General features: G+C 46.5%; 1 protein-coding gene across 2 annotated transcripts; it reads left to right on the top strand.

Annotated features, from left to right (window-relative positions):
* The first annotated feature begins 162 nt into the window (after positions 1-162).
* On the top strand, positions 163-21,023 carry PEX2 (peroxisomal biogenesis factor 2). 2 transcript variants are annotated; one of them, XM_032971139.2, is made up of 5 exons: positions 163-250; positions 4,310-4,442; positions 5,011-5,141; positions 10,282-10,678; positions 11,098-21,023. In XM_032971139.2, the coding sequence occupies exons 2-5, from the start codon at positions 4,323-4,325 to the stop codon at positions 11,467-11,469; spliced, it is 1,020 nt and encodes a 339-aa protein (XP_032827030.1). In that variant the 5' UTR covers positions 163-250; positions 4,310-4,322; the 3' UTR covers positions 11,470-21,023. The 2 variants fall into 2 exon arrangements, with proteins under 2 accessions (XP_032827030.1, XP_032827029.1); XM_032971138.2 differs by having other exon boundaries at positions 168-4,442.
* Positions 21,024-22,876: the final 1,853 nt, after the last annotated feature.

Below are 22,876 nucleotides of genomic sequence, written 5' to 3'. Positions count from 1 at the left end.
TCGTAAATGCCCCCTTTGTTTTGTTTGCTGGCCACACCCCCACCCTCTCGGCCACCGTTGGAGGTTTGTGTGGGGCGGGCGGACTTGTGGAGGGGAGGGGGGGGCGACTTTCCCGCAATATTATTGGTCCGATTGGGCGCGTCACGTGGGATGGGGGGGGCGGGGAAGCCTGCGCGTCACTCGCAGTGGGTGTCATGGCTGCGCCCTGAAGAGGCGTGGGTTGCGCGTGTTGCCCGGGCAACGCGGAGAGGTCAGTTTGACGGTTTAAATTTATTAATTATATTGTTGCGTCTTGATTTTTTTTTTACAAAAAACAACTTGTATTTACTTATTCATTTCTTTAAATGTGGAATGCGTGCCGTGCGTGCGAGAGAGCGAGCAGTGCGCGGCTCAGAAGTTCCGTGTCCAGTAGTTTCATTTTTCATTTCATTTATTTGGTATAAGGCTCTTGAATCGGGTGCAACCGCAACAAAAAATCATCTTAACGTAGTGATAGCAGGGGTGTGTGGTGTATGTGTTTCTGTGTATGTACGTGTGGAGCGGTGGTGTCAGTGGTTAGTACGCCACGCTACGCAAGGTGGAGGAGGACCTCGTCCAGCGGTGGACTGACAAAAGGCTCTGCGCGTACTTTACGTAGCCCTGCCAAAGTCCAACTTGGTGAACTGCACGGCAGAAGCAAACGCTGTGCCGGTTCTATTACTATCCTTTACATTTGCTCCCATGCCTGCTTGGCTGCTCGTCCTTTCAACATTTAAATATTTCCCACACGCGCACGCGAGCTTATGTTTGTGCGCCTGAATGTGCGTGTTGGGAGCGGTGGTGCAGCGGTGAGCGCGGTGCACTGCGACACCGGCGTCCCGAGTTCAATTCCCGATCACGGCCAACACCGGTGACAATTACCTGAACCGGGTCCTGGGTCTCCCCTAGGTCGACTAAGCCTCAAATGAGTATCTGGTGCGGTGTGTAAACATCGCCACTGGGGAGACAAAGGCGGCCGGGCGTGGTGCTGACCACCCACCCCTTCGTGTGCCGTGCCGGCCTTAATAAGCGCTCGCTAACAGCACTTGCCCCAACAGTCTGTTAAGGCTACACGGGGGGTCGTGATTGTTGTACGTTTAGGCCCCGGATATCCAGAAGCTAAGTGTGGGAGAAATCGGCGCGAAGTTGTTTCCCGCGTCATAGGAATGTGGAATTTCCATCACTTGCTCGGGGGCCGCCAATGGATATGAGCGCAACCCCACGCGCTCGGTTGAATGTGAAACTCGGCAGATCCGTCCACCCTTTTGTGAGGTGACGAGGTGATAGAAACAAAATGTGGGCAAAGAACCAGAGTCTCTGTCGCTATTGCTCGCGGAGATGTTCACTCAATCGCGGACTTTGACTTCGCTTTTCTTTCCGTTGATGCCATGTCAAAGGGCATCGCTTCATTTTCGTGTAGGCTTAACGGGGTCAGGGCAGTGCCTTCTTTCGCCTTTTCCACTCCACGGCACTCACTTTAGAACTTGCGCAACCTTTTGCGGCACACCGAACCCAAAACAATCACTGAACAATGGAGATGGGAGTGGTTTGCCGGGGATCGGCCACTGAACGGCATGGGGGAGTGGATTTGGCCCGAGCTTGCGCGGCACACCTGGGACTTGGATTGCGATTATGGTTCGGGATTTTATTTTGAAATACATTCGCGGGGGCTGAGGCCCAACACGTAATCGAGAATCGGAATCTTTATTTATCCTGGAGAAATCCGATGATACATGAAACAAACTCCTTTATCACGGATGTCCAGTAGTAAAGCGGCCAGCAACAAACAGCGCCGTCAGACTTGTAATGAGCAGGAGTTAACACGTGTATTTAATTGAGGCAGGTTGTTATGAGAACTCGTGCAAAGTGACCATGGGAGGGAATTCTAAGGTCCGAGCAGTGCAAGAAAAGAACAAACAAGTGTTTGACCCGCAGTGTGGCAGCTGAACAACAGTTGGGTATAGGTGGTAGAATCAATGAGTTTTGAGAGCTATGGATAGCTTTTGGGGACGAATCTGTGGGGACATCATAGCTTTGTTATTCATAATACAGGTGTTTTTTTGGGTTAGATCGCGTAAATATGTGTCGTTAAACCCGCCACCACCTGACACAGATAGTTAGGTTTAATTTTGATTTAAAGCTTTCGTGACTGCAGTAATTCATATTCTTAGCTCTTTCGGTAAAGTCACGTTGAAGGGAAACAATTAATTAATGAAATATATATAAAACAATAAAAATTCTCACGACGTTTCGACCATAACACAAACGGTCGTCATCAGGTGTGATGACGACCGTCAGGTGTGATGACGACCGTTTGTGTTATGGTCGAAACGTTTTGAGAATTTTTATTGTTTTATATATGTTTTATTGTTTCGCTTCAACGTGACTTTACCGAAAGAGCTAAGAATATTAGTTAGGTTTGTCACTTAAACAGAACGTTGCCAATTCGTTGCTAGTACAGCACACCGGTGTGTTGGAGAGCAAAGCCACAACAGTTACAATCTGAGTACGACGTTTCGCCAGTAATTACAACTAGCTTCATCAGGCGACAGCCAGAGTTGTGGAGAAATCCTCCTGTTTCGTTCCTTAAATAGAGGGGTAGATTTGATGACATCACTTGTGAGCCCTTCTTGAGCAAAGTGGAGGGGGAATTAATGAATGCATATAAATGACACTGGGTATCCATTGCCGGTTGGGTTATTTATATAGTAATCGATACATATTTACGCGATCTAACCCAAAAAACCTGTATTGTGGATATTGTTCACGAAAGCCTACGTGTTAAGATTTGTTATTGTCATCGTCTCACTGCTGGTCCTCGGGATCGGTTCAGACATCACTTGCCACTGATCTAATCTCAGGGCGCCGTATTCATAGATATATTTAACCACTTAATGTGCAAAGTGACGGAACACAGTAGTAAGGTGATCCTTCGGTTTGGTGGTTGGCTGATGGATGAAGCAGTGTAGTTGATAGTGGAGGAGCAGCAGTAGGTAAGGGACCAGGATGGGAAGAGGGGGGGCCTTGAGCTTGCACTCACGAGCGGACGGGGGTCAGCAGTGAGGATGACCAGCGAGAGGAAATTTGAGATCACTACAGCAGCAGTGAAGGAGTGACACCCCCCCCCCCCCCCCAACTGAGTGGTGATTGACTGGAGGTTTTGCAAAGAGGAACTTGTTGTTAGAGCAGAGGGAGGTTGTACTGATAAATATGAATATTGTCGTTTGTCCAGGAACACCAGGAGGGTCCTGCATTTGAAAAATTCGCCAGTACCATTTAAATGCATGTTATTCATGTGACAAACATTCCTGGAGAAAACCCCACATACAGGGGATAACATCTAAAATTAATCAAATCTCTCTTTGCTTATCCAATAAAGTCTCATTAACTCTCGAGAATATTTTAGGAGAGTCCGGCATTGGGGCGTTTTGTCAATTCCATATATGAGAGACGTGGGAGGAAACTGGAGGAATATCCAGTGTATACCCACCGTGCATATGAGGGGCATGTAGCCAAAGCTCCACACAGATGGATTGACAAAACCAATTGCTGTGCTGCCATCGTTTGGCCATCTTGCAGCCTGAACCTACAACCAGGGCTTGATTTTAGCCGCATCTCTCCGAGTAATTATTTTCACCCATCACACCAAATCCATGATGTCTGGCTGTGGCTACGAGCCTCGTGCTACTAAATCCAGTCTTCCACAAACCTGCAATATATTCACTGAGAAATGAAATCCTGCCAACAACGTCTGTTATATCAAGGCTGTCGTAAATTTAATTACTAACCAGGCTCACATTCCAGCAGATTTGGGAGTTTCACAAATTCCTAATTATTCACAAAACCTAGCTTCCAAAGTTCTGGGTCACAGGCGTATGGGTTACAGCTACTACCACACCTGACTCTTATACCTCTTTTGCACTCTGCAGGCACCAGGTTGTTTTTTCACTATAGAACCCAAGTTGTACCACTGACATCGCACGCAATGAACAAGTCGAGTCATATCTAGACGATGCGTTTCGGTGAATCGTATTAACCTGGTCCTGCTTGGCCCTGTCAGCTTATCACGATTTTGTCATGGCTCGGCACAGAAAATAGCCAGTGGAAATCAACAAAAAAATCATACCGTGATGGCCACATGCTGGCATGCTGGTATAACACAAACGTGCCAATGGAAAAGGGGGTATTAGTTTAGAGGGGAATGTGAGTTTTAGAGGACGAATGACCTTTGTGTTCCCCGTCCACGGCTTTTCGTGACCATGTGCGCTGCCCCGAGCGTATGCACTGCCAGGGTCGGGGAGGGCATGGCTTCCAAACCGCCTGCCCCCCCGGGGCGGGTGTTGCGAGTGAGTCAGCTGGACGCACTGGAGCTGGATCGCATGCTGGAGCAGCTGCTGTGGGAGCAACTGGGTCGCTGCTTCCAGGTGAGAAGATGTGCGAGCACCCGTGTCCAATATCCACATGGAGGGGGTAGGATACAGGTACCCTCGCCATGGCCCCATATTAGCTGGTGCCCTCTTAACTGCCACCTTGTTTACTGTGTCTTCGTTCCGTAACTCCATGGGGTCCTCGTTAAATTAACAATCCAGTGAAGCTAATGACCACGAACATCTTTTTCAATTGTATATTGGCATTATAATTTTTTTTTTACTTAAACAGAATTGTGTTGATGTTTGTTACTTAGCTGGCACAGGCATAACGAGTCTTAAGAGTAATAAAGTAGGAAGTGGTCGGGTTGCCCAGAGATCAAAACGCTGAGCTGGCACCGCTCACTTCCTGGGCTTGAATCCCATCAGCCACCTGTGATTAAACCAGGTTCTCAAGTGTGGAAGGTTGATGGTCACAAGCCCAGTCACCAATGAGCAGACCAAAACAAAATAAAAGCACGCTAAATTTCGGTCTGCACTTAATTTGGGTAAATTCCAATGCTGAGAATTAAAAAAATAAGGGTCAAGCGTCACGTGACGAGCATTATTGCGCTTGGCGTTACAGGCGTTCCGCCCGGGCCTGCTGGTGGGCTGGGAGCCCGAGCTGCGAGCCCTGCTGCGCCTGCTGCTGTGGCGCTTCACGCTGTACTCGAGTGAGGCCACCGTCGGCCAGGCCCTGCTCAACATCCGCTACAGGTAGGCGTGGGCGGCGCTATGTTGAGCGAGGGAGATTCCACCCACTGCTCTACGTATGTTAAACTTCTTTCGCACCGTACGTGGCCATCCATGCTAATCGATGGTGTGGGTATATTCATAATAAAGGTTTTTGGGTTAGATCGCATTTATTTATAAATGTGTCGTAACCCTCCACCACCCGACACGGCCAATCAGCAAAAAAAGTGTCACGTTGACAAAAGACAAATAATTCACTACTTTAGCCCACCGGTGTGTTGAAGAGTGAATCCACAACATTTACAGTTTGAGTACGACGTTTCGCTGGTAAATACATCCAGCATCATCGGGCAATTCGCCAGAATGGTAAAGCCCTCGCTTGCTCCCGGTTTTATATAGAGCAGCAGGGTGACGTCATCACTTAACTCATATCAGGTGCAGTGATTAGAGGCGGAGGGGGGGGTATTGTAATTATATAATCGATTAGTAATCAGTCATTGGTTATGATTAGTAATGAGTTGTAGATTAGTAATTCTTTAAATCAAAATGTAATGTGTATTATTTAATAATACGCTTCCAGGCCGCACTAAGCCTGTAGCTGTCAGAGCGATTAAAGTTATTCTTGTTCCTCTCAATTTCAATGGATTCTCTAATTAGTCTTTGCCAGTAATAATTAGTTTTACACACCACTGCAACATTGTCAAAATCAATTGAGTGTCCTTGTTGACAAGCATGTTCTGCCACTGCCGACAGTTGTGTTTGAGATAATTTAATATTTCTTTGATGTTCTTTTAGTCTTACATTGATGTTACGTCCCGTCTGCCCAATGTAGCAGCTGCCACATAAACAATTAATCCGATATACACCTTCTGTTGATAGTTTAGGTAATGCGTCTTTAGTGCAAGATACTAGTTTTAGAATTTTGTGTACTGTACCAAATCTTACTGTAATGTTTTGCTTTTGCAAAACACGGGCTAATTTGTCAGTTACTCCTGAGATATATGGAATTTTTATTGTTTTAACAATCTGGTCGCTTTCAGCAGTATTGCTTTGCGATCGTGATTTGGCATTCAGTGCTGTTAATTTGAGCATTATTGTAGCCATTCTGTCGTAGTGCGTCTTTAACGTGTTTAATCTCTCTCACTAGACTCTCAGCATCTGACACTGTTTTAGCCCGATGTATGAGCTTCTTGATAAGAGAGGATTTCTGAGCTGGATGATGATGTGATTCTGCATTCAGATAGGCATCAGTGTGCGTTTGCTTTCTGTAAACGCTGTGTGTTATTTTACCGTTTAGGCCATGTCCAAGCAAAATATCTAGGAATGGGAGTGTGTTATTCACCTCCATTTCCATGGTGAACTGGATGGCTGGGTTTTGTGCATTGAGATGATTTAGAAAATCATTAAGTGTATCTTTACCATGTGGCCAGACAACCACAGTGTCATCCACATATCTAAACCAAAAGGATGGTTTTAATGTGCTCGAGGCAAGTGCTCTTATTTCAAAGTTTTCCATGTACAAATTTGCTATAGCAGGGGATAAAGGAGAACCCATTGCTGCTCCTTCCTTTTGTTTAAAGAAATCCCCTCTCCATAAGAAGTAAGTGTTATTTAAACAATGGCCAGCAAGTTTCGGAATATCTTTTGGTAAACCGGTATTCTTTACTAGTGTATCAAGTAATTTAAGTGATTCATCCACTGGAACCTTAGTGAATAGAGAAATCACATCAAAACTTACCAGAATATCATCAGGAGTAAGTTTAATATCTTTAATCACATTCACAAGATGTTCTGAATTTTTTATGAATGAAGATGTCTTACCGATGTAGGGCTGTATTTGTTTGGTTATATATTTTGCTAATTGATATGTGGCAGAGCCAATTGTACTGACTATGGGTCGTAATGGGATGCCGATTTTATGAATCTTTGGTAGCCCATAGAGTCTAGGTGGTTTTGAGGCCCTTGGCTTAATTTGGTATTGCTCATTTTTAGGGATTAATGAATTTGCAATTATTGCAGTGGTCTTACGTTCTAAAGTATTAGTTGGATCTCGTTTAATTTTAATGTAGGTACTTTCCTCTAGTAAATTTCTAATTTTATTATCATAATCGGCTCGTGATATCACTACAGTAGTGCGGCCTTTATCAGCTGCTAGGATTTGGATATCCTTGTTTACACGCAGCTCTCTTAAGGCTTTTGCCTCGTTAGAGCTAATATTTACTTTTGGAACTTTGCTATTCTCAATTATTTTAGCAACCTCATGTCTAGTCATCTCTGCCTCATTATGTGGAAGGAGTCTAACTGCTGATTCTACCTCAGCAATGATCTCATCCACTGGAATTGTGCGTGGGGTAACGGCAAAGTTAAGGCCTTTAGAAAGGATAGAGACCATGTCACCGGTTAATACAGTGTTAGTCAAGTTCAGTACAGTTTTGTTTTTACATTTTTGGTTTTCAGTAGGGATTTGTTTATTATGTAGTCTAGAAAATTTATTAATTTGGTTAGTTTTTGTTAGTTTAAACACATTATCAGCCGATTGTTGTGTTATGTTATCGATTATATTCCAATAATGCATAGATACACTATTGCTTATATCTAAGTGTAACTGCTTTAGCGATTCCGAAATGTAAGATAATTCACTCCTATTGTGCTGTATTCTCTCTATTAATAATAATTTGCTAGCTTTGTGTAGTATTTGGTTAGCTTTAGAAGACTTTATGTGATGTGTTATTTTAACTGCGTTTGGTATTACCTTTGAATCTCTGCACCTTTTGAGGAACGCCAGTGAAGATATCAATTTCATCCGCTTAATGCGAAGCTTCTCCAATTTTCTGGTTTTAAGAAAAGTATCCTCCCCATAGAGGTTAGTCAGTTTAACACGTAGGCTTTCGCGACCAATATTATTCATAATAAAGGTTTTTGGGTTAGATCGCGTTTATTTATAAATTGGAGAAGCTTCGCATTGTTTACCAAACAGTGTCAGATGGTGAGAGTCTAGTGAGAGAGATTAAACACGTTAAAGACGCACTACGACAGAATGGCTACAATAATGCTCAAATTAACAGAACACTGAATGCCAAATCACGATCGCAAAGCAATACTGCTGAAAGCGACCAGATTGTTAAAACAATAAAAATTCCATATATCTCAGGAGTAACTGACAAATTAGCCCGTGTTTTGCAAAAGCAAAACATTACAGTAAGATTTGGTACAGTACACAAAATTCAAAAACTAGTATCTTGCACTAAAGACGCATTACCTAAACTATCAACAGAAGGTGTATATCGGATTAATTGTTTATGTGGCAGCTGCTACATTGGGCAGACGGGACGTAACATCAGTGTAAGACTAAAAGAACATCAAAGAAATATTAAATTATCTCAAACACAACTGTCGGCAGTGGCAGAACATGCTTGTCAACAAGGACACTCAATTGATTTTGACAATGTTGCAGTGGTGTGTAAAACTAATTATTACTGGCAAAGACTAATTAGAGAATCCATTGAAATTGAGAGGAACAAGAATAACTTTAATCGCTCTGACAGCTACAGGCTTAGTGCGGCCTGGAAGCGTATTATTAAATAATACACATTACTTTTTGATTTAAAGAATTACTAATCTACAACTCATTACTAATCATAACCAATGACTGATTACTAATCGATTATATAATTACAATACTCCCTCCGCCTCTAATCACTGCACCTGATATGAGTTAAGTGATGACGTCACCCTGCTGCTCTATATAAAACCGGGAGCAAGCGAGGGCTTTACCATTCTGCCGAATTGCCCGATGATGCTGGATGTATTTACCAGCGAAACGTCGTACTCAAACTGTAAATGTTGTGGATTCACTCTTCAACACACCGGTGGGCTAAAGTAGTGAATTATTTGTCTTTTGTCAACGTGACACTTTTTTTGCTGATTGGCCGTGTCGGGTGGTGGAGGGTTACGACACATTTATAAATAAACGCGATCTAACCCAAAAACCTTTATTATGAATAATATTGGTCGCGAAAGCCTACGTGTTAAACTGGTGTGGGTATAGGCTGATTGGGTATAAGCTTGGCATAGGCTGTTTGGTGGCTCCGGCTAGCTGATCGGTTAGTTAGCGGGTTCTTTTCCTGCAGGATTGACAACGTGACCACAAATGTTTTTCAGTCAATTCAACGTGACGGGGCGGGGGGGGGGTCCAAGCCGGGATTTTGTGTTTTGTTATAGCAAGCACCGATAAGTGCCAGGCACGCGGTTCCTTCATTCAAACTGGCGACACGAGGTCTGCGAAGAAAGCCAGTGGTGCTGCATTGGCTCACAACACAGCACGGGTTTAATGGTTCAGTTTCTCGTAGTTACTGCACTACAGCTTCCTTCCCATGGTCCCAACGATTTGCCGACCTCCTAACACGAACCCCCAGGCCTCCTGCACCCCACCATTTGTTGTTGCTGCAGTGGTGGTCAACATGAGGTCGCCCGCCCGTCCACCTGGGCAGCAGGAACGGATGATGTCTTGGGCGCTCCGTTCAGCAAACTGCAGTGATGTTTCGGGGATTTTCCGGTTTCCGCACTCTTGTAATGCACAATTAGTGCGTGTGTGCGTGGGAAACTCACGGAGAGACACTCACGTGTACATTCACGTCACGTGGCACGAAAACGTACGTAGCTTTTCGTTTGCGCAAATCTTTTTGTTTTTTAAACCTGCATATATCACGCCGCCCTCTGTCCACCCAGCAGTGTAAATGGATGGACCACAGTCAATTAGCAGGATGCGTGTGGTGGGGTAAAGTGTGGGTACGCCCACCTCATCGTAGATCTCTGGCTAGCGTTAAATAGGAGGCCAAATACCCTGCAGACATGCTTTCTAGAGCTTCCTACAGTGGACGCCCTTCTACCAGCAGTGGTGTATGCGAGCATTTGGAGGGCTACACCTTTACCTTGCATAAGGGGTGGAGCACAAAAGGGGCGGAGCACCAGGGATGCATTTGAGGTTGAGTTGACCTAGAGAAGTTCCAGGATCGGTTCAGATAATCGTCACTGGTGTTGGTGGCCATGAGCGGGAATCGAACTTGGGTCGCCGGGTTTATAGCGCAGCACGCTAACCGCTGCGCCACCGTTCCCCACACACACGTGCACACACACACGCGCGTACATGTGTGCGTGCGAGCAGCTACAACCACGGGGGCCGCCACGTGTCCCTGAGCCGCCGGCAGAAGCTGTGGTTCGCGGCGCTCACCGTGGGCGGCGGCTGGGCCAGCGAGCGCTGGCGAGACATCTACCCGCGCGGGGGGGGCAGCGACGGCGCCTCCGCGCACCACGCCGACGGTGGTGTCGGCGGCGCGATGGGCGCCGCCGGAGGAGGGCTCGGCTACAGATTCGTGACCGGCGGCGGTGCCGCCGCGCTCTTCCCCCGGCTGAAGAAGGCGGCGGGGACGGCGCTGGGGCTGCTGGGAGCCACGCAGCTGCTCGCCTACGTGGTGTTCCTCCGCACGGGCACCGGGCTCTCGCTCACCGAGCGCCTGCTCGGCTTGAATGCCGTGCAGGCCCGGCCGCAGGGTCTGCGGCAGGTAAGGGACGACGCGTCGGCCGCGTGACCATTCACCCGCTCGCTCGGGGGGCGTCCTGAATAGCTCCCCGATGCGTTGTTGTCAGGTTGAACCGCGTGCTGTTCGGCGTGATGTCTTAACTTTTTCATCTACGTGCCGGAAGCTTCTTCAGGAACTCAATAGTTCCTGGAGATTTGGCAAAGAAGCTACCAGCAGAGGGAGTGAAACATTACACATCGTGCTGAGCGACAGCACGCGGTACAACCCGAAAACAACATCGGAGAGCGATTCAGCGCAACCGCGCAAACCTACGCAACAGTGTAAATCCTTCACCCGTCCCAGATCTGTTACGCGCTCGTTAATATTAACGGCATCAATTTGTCTCCGTGGTGGCTGAACGTCCCTCCTCATCCCCCCCGACTCGTGTGCGGCTCTGCCAGGTCGGCTTCGAGTACATGAACCGCGAGCTGCTGTGGCACGGCTTCGCCGAGTTCCTGCTCTTCGTGCTGCCATTGGTCAACGCCGCGCGCCTGCGCTTCTCGCCGACGGCGCACGGCCGCGCCGGTGGCGCCAAGGACCCGGCGGAGGCTGCCACAGTGTGCGTAGCGTGCGGCGAGTGGCCCTGCCTCCCGCACACGGCCGGCGGCTGCGCCCACGTCTTCTGCTACCACTGCCTGGCCAGCCGGCAGGCGGCCAGCGCCGACCTCGCGTGCCCGCGGTGCGGCTCGCCGGCCCGCCGCATGCTGCCGCTCAGAGTCGCGGTGCCGGAGCGGGGCCGAGTGGAGGGCGAGACGGCCGAGAGTTTTGGATGATAAATGATTAAATAACGATTACAAAAAGGAACAAAGTCCGTTCGTCAAGTGCGGTAGCGTGCGCCGCGACAGCGCGTAGCAGCATCGCCACGCTCCGTCATCAAAACCGAGAGGTCGCAGCTGACAAAATACCGCCAATTAAGCGCCCTTCCTTGGGGTCCCTCCTGCCATAGCATCTTGACAAAGGCAACTTAACGATGGGAAGAAACGAAACGGATCGCCCACGTGTGAGCGGGGTTCAGGTGCGCCCCGTGTGTTTATCGGAAAATGGTGCAGAATGGGCATCATACATTGCATCGATTACAATTGATTATCAATTATATCAATATATGCAGTGAATTGTGCTTGTAAGATTTGATTATTCACAATTTATAAAAAAATATATATTTGCTACGGTTACATTTATGCCAATGATCCGAACAAAACTCGCGACAGAAAAAAAACCAAGATACAATAAAACGAGACAAAAAATGCATAGATTTTTGAGTTGCATCGCAATCTTCAATCGTGATGATTTGTAAAATCGCCAGTGCAGTGTGGATAGTTAAATGGGTGTCATGCAGTGGGGGGGGGGGGCATTGGCTCTGGTGCCAGAAATGAAATGGACCCCCCCGTTTCCCCACTCCAATCTCGTCCCATTCCGTATCCCGGCACCTAGGTCGCTCCGGGGCCCCCATGGACCCCGGCGTAATTGTCCTGCGTGCCTACTCAGGAGCCACTACTCTCCTCACTGAAGGTTACTATTCAGTTAATGGAGCGAACAAAACTGTGCAAACAAGAAAGAGAAAACCTATTTAATCCTGAATCGTATTGTGATTCCGAACGGCCACATGCCGAGTACGGGGCGCTTCTGACCACTCACCAGTCGACCGAGGCGACGCGCAGAGCGCTTGCCTTGTGACATTGTGGACCATCGTCGTGGAATTAACGTTAATCCCCTTTTATTTTCTCTGCTCGCGAATGCTCGGATGGTCTCCTAGAGACACCGCACACTCGGCTCGTGTTTGTACAAACGCATGCGTGGTGTTTGGCCAAACCGTGTGTGTGTCTACGATCGCACGTCCACGTGGGATTCGGTGTGTTGGATCTGCTTTGTGGATTGAATCTCTCTGTGTGGCAGAGCTTCAATGTTACCCCGCGTACTTTTAGTTTTCAGGACCCTTCTGAAAGAGAGTACCGAGGCTCGGGTCGAGCTTTTCCTTGGTGCATGTGCATCACCACTGCTGGATGAGGGCCTCGCCACGCAGGCCATGGCAGTTATTTCACCCAGTTCGGGTCGGTGAAGGTGGCGACCGTAAACGTGGGAGCATACAAGTACAGTCCAACAACGAAGTAGCTCCATAGCTGCCTATGACAACTTGTTTGTGCATGGTTATCACTCGTCGAGTGATTTGGTCGTAGGCTGAGGAAAGGAAAGAGAAAGTATTATTGTGAACATTACTGCCTTGCTAACACTCAGCAGCAGAGGGTGCTGTGGGTGTATGTGCCGGTGCCTGTATTGTGCAGTATGCTGTGCCACCTGGGTCTAGTGGAAATGCAAGATGGAAGTCTCGCACTGAACTTCATTAAATCTATATTTGGAGAAGCTGTTAAAAATGTAATTAGCAGAAAATGTGTACAATTTCATCTGAATTAAGACCTACTTAGGAGGTGTTAATTTAGTTAAAGAATTTAAATATCAACAATATTGCACCGTGTTAGTTTCAGGGCTGCGTTACTGGATCATGATATATCTGTTTTTAAAAGCTTGAAATAATTTTTTTCTCAATGCACTTTTTTGGTAAATCTTATTTTTCGTTTCAGAGGAAGTTTGCACGGAGGTGATGATTAACATGTGATGTTTAAATGACATAAACTTAAACAAATCTAAAATTACTGAAAAATAAAAAACGAATTTACAGCTCATTACATTTTTATCTAAAGCTTTCGTGACTGCATGGATTCATCTTCTTGGTTCTTTCGGTAAAGTCACGTAGAAGGGAAATAATAAAATAATAAAAATTTAACATAAAATAAAATTCTCCCGACGCTTCGGCCACAACACAAGCAGCCGTCTTCAGGTGAAGAAACAGAACTGTCGGGAAGACAGCGCTCCATTGTAGCCGTAACCGTCATGGGAGGATCCAGGACCCATTCTACTGGACATCTGTGAAAAAGAGCTTTATAGCTCATCAGATTCCTCCAGTATTAATAAATATTCAGATTCTGGTTCAGATATCACTCGTAATTGGTGTTATCCGTCGATTGAATTCAAGTCACCAGATTCATAGCGTAGTGCGGCTAACCGCTGCACCACTGCTCCGCTCCAAAAAGCAGTATTCCTAATTCATCAAATTTAGTGCACAAATTGTTTAACTTATCGACGAATCATATTGTGACACGTGAATAGGCTGAAATTTGAACAGATCTGTAGAGCAATGTGCCATTGCTTCCCGTTGCATAAAGAGTTTTAGCAGCGCAACACGGAGCGGTGCCGAGCCGTAGAGATCTGCAGATCTTGATTTAAAGCTTTCGTGACTGCAGGGATTCATATTCTTGGTTCTTCCGGTAAAGTCACGTTGAAGGGAAACAATAAAATAATAAAAATATAAAACAATAAAATGATCACGACGTTTCGACTGCAACACAAGCAATCATCATCAGGTATGAAAACCACAGCAAGAAAATTTGAAAAAGTGGCGGGTTTTTTTAACGTTAGCACCACGAAGAGCGATTTGGCAGTTAATCAGATGGACGAGTCCATCTATATTAGTGGTTCTTTCTGTAAAGTCACGTAGAAGGGAAACAATAAAATAATAAAAATAAAAAACAAAATTATCACGACGTTTCGACTGCAACACAAGCAATCATCAGGTGTGAAAACCACAACAAGACAATTTGAAAGAACCAAGAATATGAATCCCTGCAGTCACGAAAGCTTTAAATCAGTCCATCTATGTTCGGAAAAGAGGGGGGAGACGAAAATAATGGATGCGGTCTGAAAGCCACCATAAGCGTGAACAATCAGTTAAGACCCGAAATGGTTTATCAAATCCTTCCAATGATTGCTAAGCCAGAACCCATCTTCTCGGTTGAAATTGTCTCTGTGTTTGTATATGTGGATAGCCGCATGAACAAATCTCTCATGGTAGCCAGATGGCTTGCAAATAACCTCTGTCTTGGAGAAGTCAATGTCATGTGAGCCGACTGAATTATAACAGTGACCTGCCACGGCCGAGGTGTTGGTCCTACCGTGTTTTAGGTCTGCTTTGTGTTCCGTTAAGACAAGACACTCTACAAATCACACTTATCATTGACGGCAACAATGTCCACATCGGATTGGGAACATGTAGACAATATGACTGCCTATTTCTAGATTTGAAGCTTTCGTGACTGCAAGGATTCATACTGCATCAAGTGATGCAGCGATCTTGCTGTGAACGTTCCACCTGAATACGGAAGCTTGTGTTGCCTCCATCACTTGATGCAGCGATCTTGCTGTGACTGTTCCACCTGAAGACGGAAGCTTGTGTTGCCTCCGAAACGTGATTTAATTGTTTTCTTTTCTTTTAATGTATTTTATTTTACCTACGTGACTTTACTGAAAAAAAAACAAAGTATAATATGACTGCCTCTTCAGCTGCCACTATGTCGACCAAATGTAAGGACAACCTGATTTCCAAATTTAACCTCCTTTCCAACAAAAGACCGGACCCACACACCAAAAGCTAGACGTTAACAAAGTCGTAATTAATCGCAGTAACAGTTCTATTTCCGATGGTCTGAAATCCGTTTTTAGCTAAAGGGCTAAACTTTGCAGTCACACATAAACACATACCAGTTAATGATATCATTGCCCAAGTAGACGTGGCTCTCAAGGGCCTGGGTCACATCGCTGCAGACGTAGCAAGATCTGAAATCGCTTCAACCCTCAAAAACGCTAAGATGCCCAGCTATCAACCTCAGCAAAGATGAGCGTTTTGAATTATATAAATTTAAAAAGAGGGATGACATTGTCATCCACTCAACCGACAAGGGCAATGCCACTGTCATCATGGATAAAATAGAATATAACAACAAAATTCAAGAATTACTCAACGATGGCAGCTATACAAAAATAAAAAGAGATCCCACCAACAGCCTCGTCATACAAACCAACAAAATCATTTCTGATTCAACCGCATTAATTGATCAATCCAAACAGTTCTCGTTGAAACCTTCTGCTGCCAGACCACCAAGATTATACGGCTTACCAAAAATACATAAAGTAGATACACCCCTTCGTCCCATCGTCTCTACTATCAACTCCCCCACCTAAAAACTGGCTCGTTTTCTGTCTGAAATCCTGCGGCCTTTCACTGGAAAAACCACCTCTGTGGTACTAAACTCTACTCACCTGGTATCGACAATCACGGGTATTACCCTGTCCCCAGACGACCTGCTTGTCAGTTTTGATGTAGTTTCCTTATTCACCAAAGTTCCTGTACCTGACACCATCGCAATCATTGAAGACTTGGTTCATCAAGGACTAAACACTGAGGTACCCCCCCCCCCCCCCCCTGGCGAGACACTGCTTAACCAATACATACTTCACTTGGAATGGAACTTTCTACAAACAAACTGAGGGCACCCCAATGGGCTCCCCCCTATCTCCGGTTGTAGCGAACATTTTCATGGAGCTATTTGAGACTAACGCAATCCAGACTGCCACTCTGCGCCAAACCTTATGGAAGAGGTACGTGGATGACACTTTTGTCATCTGCCTGCTCTAGACCAATTCCTCGACCACATCAATTCCATACACCCAGCCATCAGATTTACCATGGAAGTCGAAAAAGATGACAAGCTACCGTTTTTGGATGTCCTAATAAAAAAGACACCTGATGGTTCAATGAGCCACTCTGTCTACAGGAACGCTACCCATACGGATGCTTACCTGAAACCGGATTCCCACCACCATCCATCCCAGAAGAATTCCCTCATCAAGACTCTGCACCATAGAGCCCAATACATATCCGACCAGGAACACATAGCCAGTGAACTCAAGCACGTACACCAAGCTCTTAAGGCTAATGGTTACTCCGACTACACAATCAGCAAAGCTATCACTCCAACCATGAAGAAGGACCCTCTTGAAGAGCCTTTCAAAACCATCACTTTACCCTACATTGCGGGGATTACAAAAAAGATCTCCAAAATCTTGAATAAACACAAGATTCAGGTCCGATTCAACACATTACATAAAATCCGTGATCTGGTTCCATCTGTAAAATATGTGATTCCGGACATACAGTACCCTGGTGTCTACAAACTAAGTTGCCTCTGTGGTAGTAGTTACATTGGAGAAACCAAACGACGTCTCGGACCGCATTATACAAACAGACAATTTCAACCGAGAAGATGGATTCTGGTTTAGCAATCATTGGAAGGATTTGATCAACCATTTCGGGTCTTAATTGATTGTTCACGCTTACGGTGGCTTTCAGACCGCATCCATTATTTTCGTCTCCCCCCTCCTCTTTTCCGAACATAGATGGACTCGTCCATCTGAACACACTGTCAAATCGCTATCCGTGGTGCTAACGTTAAAAAAAACGCCACTTTTTTAAAATTTTCTTGCTGTGGTTTTCACACCTGATGATGATTGCTTGTGTTGCAGTCGAAACGTCGTGATAATTGTATTGTTTTATATTTTTATGTTATTGTTTCCCTTCAACGTGACTTTACCGAAAGAACCAAGAATATGAATCCCTGCAGTCACGAAAGCTTTAAATCAAGATCTGCAGATCTCTACGGCTCGGCGCCGCGCCGTGTTGCGCTGCTAAATATCTTTATGCAACGCGAAGCAATGGCACATTGCTCCATTGTCCTCGCATCTTCGCCCTCCGCTGACCAATTTTGCCGACCACTCTGTAAGTCCCGTGGCCAAGAGGGCGTTGTTGCGGAGACGAGACAAATCCATCACCGCGATCCTTAATGGCCGCTTTCATTGTGCCGATGCAGACTGCTGCACTGCCACGAATAGCGCCCTATTTTTCACCTTGACGCCACTGTGTCTTCCACGTGCCTGGTTATGAGGTCGTTACGAGACCAAAAACCGTGGCTTCCAAGCGAACGGCAGGCCATCCATCCGTCCACGCCATCGTTTCCACACAATAGGTTTTTTTTTTCGCGGTTGTGCTGCGATGTTTTTTTTTGTAACGGCCGTTTCACGCTTCTCCAAAACCTCAACGTACATTTCTTAAGAGCTGTGTGTGCGTTTTTGTTTGTTTATTGTTGCTGAAGTCCTCCGCGAAGCGTGCAACGCAATAAGCGCCGCGATGTGCGTGCGTGCCGCGTTTGCACGCCCGCCCGCCCGCTGGAATGGATGTGGCGACCAAAACCAAATCGACGCAAAAAACCGTGCTCTCCAATTCTACCGCGGGTGTCTTCACGGTTGCGCCGTATAGCTGTAAAGCCCTCCCGATGTGTTTTCTCAGGTTGTCACCGCGCCGCGCGTTTTATGGCATCTCAATATACTGCCGGTTGTTGCTGGACTTGTGACGTTTTGAGTATGTGGGATTGTGCAGGGTAATTGTGATGTGTAAGAACTAAAAAAAAATACTTCGCCTGAAGTTTCGGTTCCACGTGCTGGGAGAGTCTCTGGCTCGGTTCAGAAGGCTCTCCAACTCCCCGGTTTTTCCCTCCAGATTTAGAATCGGTATGTGTTTGGATTATTTTGCTGCTATAAATTTCCACATGATAAGCCACTTCGTTGAGCTATCATTTCTGACCAGGTCGCTTCTGAAAAAAAGCTTAATAGCTCAGTGGGCTTTACCTTGTAAGATTAAAAAAAACATTTTAGTTTTATTTGCATTATTTTTTAAAGTGATTTGTTTACCTTTCCTATATTTTGCACTCCTATCATATTTGTGTATTGTTGTACCATTCTAACCTGCCCCTACTGGACATCTGTGAAAAATAACTTCATAGCTCATCGAATCCCACCAGCATAAATATTCTGATTCCGAATATTTTAATGAGGTTTGGAAATGCCTGCACCATAGAACCACCACTCAACAATGTTTCCACATGGATGTATGCTCATCAGATTCCTCCAGTGTAAATAAATATTCTGATTCAGTTCCTGAAGAAGCTCCCGGCACGCTCTGCGAAACTTAGGAGGTGTTGCCAAGCGATACGAGAGCCCGCGCCGCTATGCAGAAGAGAGAACAAAAAAAAAGCAATCTGCGTGACGCGCTGTTGCCATCTGTCGTAAACAAAATCCCCAGTACGCTCACACATTGGCATGAAAAAACAAGACAAAGCCATGCGCGCATAAGTGTAACGTGGCTTAACGTGCATCTGTCGGCCGGTGACACGGAGCGCTTGTGACAGATCACACCCCTGGGTTCGTGAGTTGGAGAGGCCTTCCGCCTCGCCGCTCGCCAAAACATCGGCGGCACTTTAATTATAACGTCGGTTCTTTTAAACAAACACAGCGATGGCATTGTCTCTATCCGCATTGCAACTGTCGTGCTCGTGGCGTGCCTGGGATGCCAGATGTCATCGGTTTGGGCTGTGAGGCATAGAGGAGGTCTCAGCTCAGCGGGATTTTAACCTGGTTCGTACTTAATTTTATTTAGAGAGGCGTAGCGCCGTTTGTTTTTAAAAGACATTGTACTCACCGCAGAGAACCGCAGCGACACGACCGCACTCTGTGATAGCTGGTGTTAAACTGGGCCACATGCCCTCCCGCATAGCCTTGTGGGAGCTTCGGTACCGATAAAGTTATTTCATTTTAGTTTTTTTTATCCGGTTCGTGTACGTCATCGGAACGGAATTGAAAGAAAAGCTGATGACGTACACGTCGTCGTCGGAACGGGAACGGGTTAAAAGGGCGACCACCAGGGCTTGCCAGCCGTTATATGTTTAGGTCTGCTCAGTGGCAAATCAGTGGGCAAAACAGAATCGTGTCCACAGATAGATTCGGTCCTTCATGGATTGTGTTTGTGGTTTTAATCTGTGTGTATCTTTTGAGTGTCTAACCCCTTATATGCGTGGGTTTTCTCCAGGTTCTCCCTGGCTTCCTCCCACAAGACAAACATTAGCACATGGAATATGACCAAACAGCTCGATTGACTACCCTCCTGAAAAAGGGTTTTGAGACTCTTGTTTAGGCTTTCCACGGATAAAATTGCATTATTATATTGGTGGTTCTATGGATAGACTCGCTCCCCGCCATAGGAATGCGGAATATCCGCTACTGGCTCGTGTTAAAAGGAGATGAGCACTATCTACATGCTCATTATTTGTACCCTTCAATATAACAACCAATTGACGGCAATAGATTTGCTGACAATGAGTATTAATGGCTTCGATTGCAACCGTATATTGAAGCAGCTTGCAAATAGACTGGTAAATAGAGGACATTATGATTATTATTATACACTCTCACGGGTGATGTCCAGCGAATGGGAACTATCGATGTTCTCTTTTGAAAATGACACGGAGTTGGGCAAAGTGGCTCGTCCAGGTGCCGTGATGGGATTCGATGGGAACCGGTGTAATTTGATTTTAATACGTATATAATAATACAATCGGAGAATCGCAATTACCGTCGGGAACACGCCTGGGCCGGGCGTTAATAAACACTCGCGCCGTGACACATTTCGAGGTGGGTGGGGTGGCAGCGACGCTTTGAGGATGATGGGAGGCAGCTCTTGTTAAGCCCCTGTCGCGATTATCGCCCCACTTCCAGAATCCCGCCGCCCTCCGTGTCACCAACGTGAGAGCCAATCGAGGTGCATAGTCTCCGATGTGATGATGATTGCATGGGAACGTCATCGGTTAATTGCCATGTTTAAGTTGCAGGCATTTAGCTCTCCGATGGGATTTCGGAATTGTACCCGAGTATCGTTCGGCATCGTGTCCCGCATTTTCCCCCTTGCCCTGTGAGCTTCTTCCAGGACAATACGCACAATGTATGTCAAACTTCTTTCGCACCACGTACGTAGCCAACTGTGCTAATCGGAGGTGCAGGGGATGGACAACTAAACACAAAAAAACAGTTCTAAAGAAATTAGTTTTCTTTAGAACTTCTACAAACCTGAAAACACATCATAAAGCTAACCGCCGCCTGTTATATATATTTCCTGATTTTGACGAATGTGTTGAGTAGGTTTTTTATTTACCAGGGTGTTGTTCAGGGGTTGAACTGCGATGACGATGTTGTTGATTATGAAGCAGTCGGTTTGTGCATTCCACGAGCTCGTGAGCCGACGAACCCAAATTTCTCTCCACTTGCTGGGAGCTTCAATGAAAACACAAAAAAAACGTGTTCCTGCATTTACAAACTCACGATATTGGCTCACAGAGACAAATCATAACCCGGGAGAAGCTTCCGGCGCGTGGAGCGAAACATCGGACGTAACGCAGAGCAGCGTGCGGCATTCGACCCGAAAACGCATAGAACTCCACATGTGACCGATCGTGAGGCCTAATGATGATGTAAACACTTTGATGGGATGGCTGAGCTGTCGCTATCAGCGCTTTTATTCACTCCCGTGCATGAATAATAAATGGGAGGGACTGTACGTACGATGTGTGAATGTAACATTGTACAGATGCATGGGGTGTGCGTGTAGGGAGTGGGATTTGAAGTGGTTAGCGCACTGCACTACGGACCCGACTTGCCCGAGTTCGATGTCCGTCCACAGCCAACGTCAGTGACGAATGTTTCAACCGTTCGTGGGCTTCCCCGAGGTTAGCTCGGCAGCAATGTGTGAACATCAGCACTGGGGAGACAAAAGGCGAACCAGGTGTTGCGTTCCCGCACATACGATTCGTAGGTTGGCTACGTGCAGTGTGGAAGAAGTTCAACATTCATGCATACATTGGACATCTGTGAAAAAAAGCTTCGTGGCTCATGAGATTCCTCCAGGATAAAGATTCTGGCGTGTACGTCGTGCCGGCCTTCATAGGGGCTCGCTAACAGCACTTGCCCCCGTTCAGCCTGGCAAAGGCTACACGGGGGATCTTTGTGCGCCCGTGTGTACAGAGGCTACAATCTATCATCGTAAAATATTAATTTGAATCCAATGAAGCCAGGACCTTGACTCTTGGTTATAATTTGTGTTTTTTTAATCAATGTTAAGCTTGTAAGTACAGGTTTTTTTATTGTTTATAAGCTGATGTATGGGTGGGGAAGTAATGCTAGCGCCACTAACCCGTGGCTTGAATGGATGGCAATGAACGGACACGTGGCCCAGGCGGCTTAAAGTGCGAAGTGTCGCTTAAAGCGTGGCTCTTCAACGGGGCCGCATCTGGCCAACGAAGGCCATTGAAGTGGCCCGGCAAGGCTAAGAGATACGGCTCAGCCGTTTAGTGCGCTACAGAGAGAGACACAAGAGAGAGAGAGAGAGAGTCGTAGGCAAAAGATTACACATCGGCGAGATGGAAGACGAACGAGAAGTCGAGATTAGCGGTCGCTTATGTGACACTGATTGTACGATGTGTCCCGCAGGAGAATGGAGTTGAAGAACCTTGGGTTAAAGCTTTCTCCTCATGTGATCCAGATGTCTTGCGACCTTCAATCACTTGACCCCTAAAATTGTTTTTGTTGCTTTGCATATTCATTTCTGTTTTAAATAAACCAAATATTACGTTTGGTTTATGTAGATTCGACTGGGTTTCCCAAAAAGCGTCAGTTCCTCGTGACCCACCATGAATCCAGCATTTTCAAGTTTACCCAAAATCTCCGACTGCGTCACACGCTGCACGTGCCCGATGCTTGGTGAAGGGCGACGCCGTTTAACGTAGGCGGCTCACGTGCGTGCTCGTTCATGCGCGTCGCCCTACAGCGACAAATCTCAAATTGAGATTCGCTGCCCCATCAACGAACCATCACCGCTCGCTCGACCATTCCGCCTCGCGTCCTTTCGGAGAGGCTACTTCTCGCCACATGTGGCACTGCAGTAAACGTAATAAAACATCTACAATTAATACGACAGCGTACAGGGTGGGCGAGATGTCTCTTACACGCCGCTTTTTAACCTCTCTACGTTAATAACTTAATACAGGGGTGGGGGTATAGCGACTTCCCGCCCGCCCTGTACACTTACGTGTGTTTATATGCAAGGTGATGCAATGCACGCGACCGTGCCATCTCACATTACAAAAACAAAGACAAAGATCCCCCGTATAGCCTGACCAGACTGTTGGGGCAAGTGCTGTTAGCGAGCGCCTTTGAAGGCCGGCACGGCACACGAGGGGGTGGGTGGCCAACTCCACGTCCGGCCCCCTTTGTCTCCCCAGTAGCGACGTTTACACACCGCACGAGATACTCATTTGAGGCTGAGTCGACCTAGGGGAGGCCCAGGACCGGTTCAGATATAATCGTCCCCGGTGTTGGCCATGAGCGGGAATCGACCACACGTGGCACGCACAA

This window comes from Petromyzon marinus, chromosome 45 (genome assembly GCF_048934315.1).
Source record: "Petromyzon marinus isolate PM22_M1 ecotype Great Lakes invasive population chromosome 45, UKy_Petmar_22M1.pri1.0, whole genome shotgun sequence".
NCBI lineage: Eukaryota > Metazoa > Chordata > Hyperoartia > Petromyzontiformes > Petromyzontidae > Petromyzon > Petromyzon marinus.
The sequence above is the reverse complement of the archived record's forward strand: the minus strand, read 5'-3'. Positions and strand labels throughout refer to the sequence as shown.

Bases quoted from the DNA above. Each gene is read 5' to 3' on its own strand.
- PEX2 (XM_032971138.2), top strand. From the start codon at position 4,278: ATGTGCGCTGCCCCGAGCGTATGCACTGCCAGGGTCGGGGAGGGCATG. The intron at 5,142-10,281 runs GTAGGCGTGGGC...GCGTGCGAGCAG, and splicing joins CTGCTCAACATCCGCTACAG to CTACAACCACGGGGGCCGCC. The intron at 10,679-11,097 runs GTAAGGGACGAC...CGGCTCTGCCAG, and splicing joins GGCCGCAGGGTCTGCGGCAG to GTCGGCTTCGAGTACATGAA.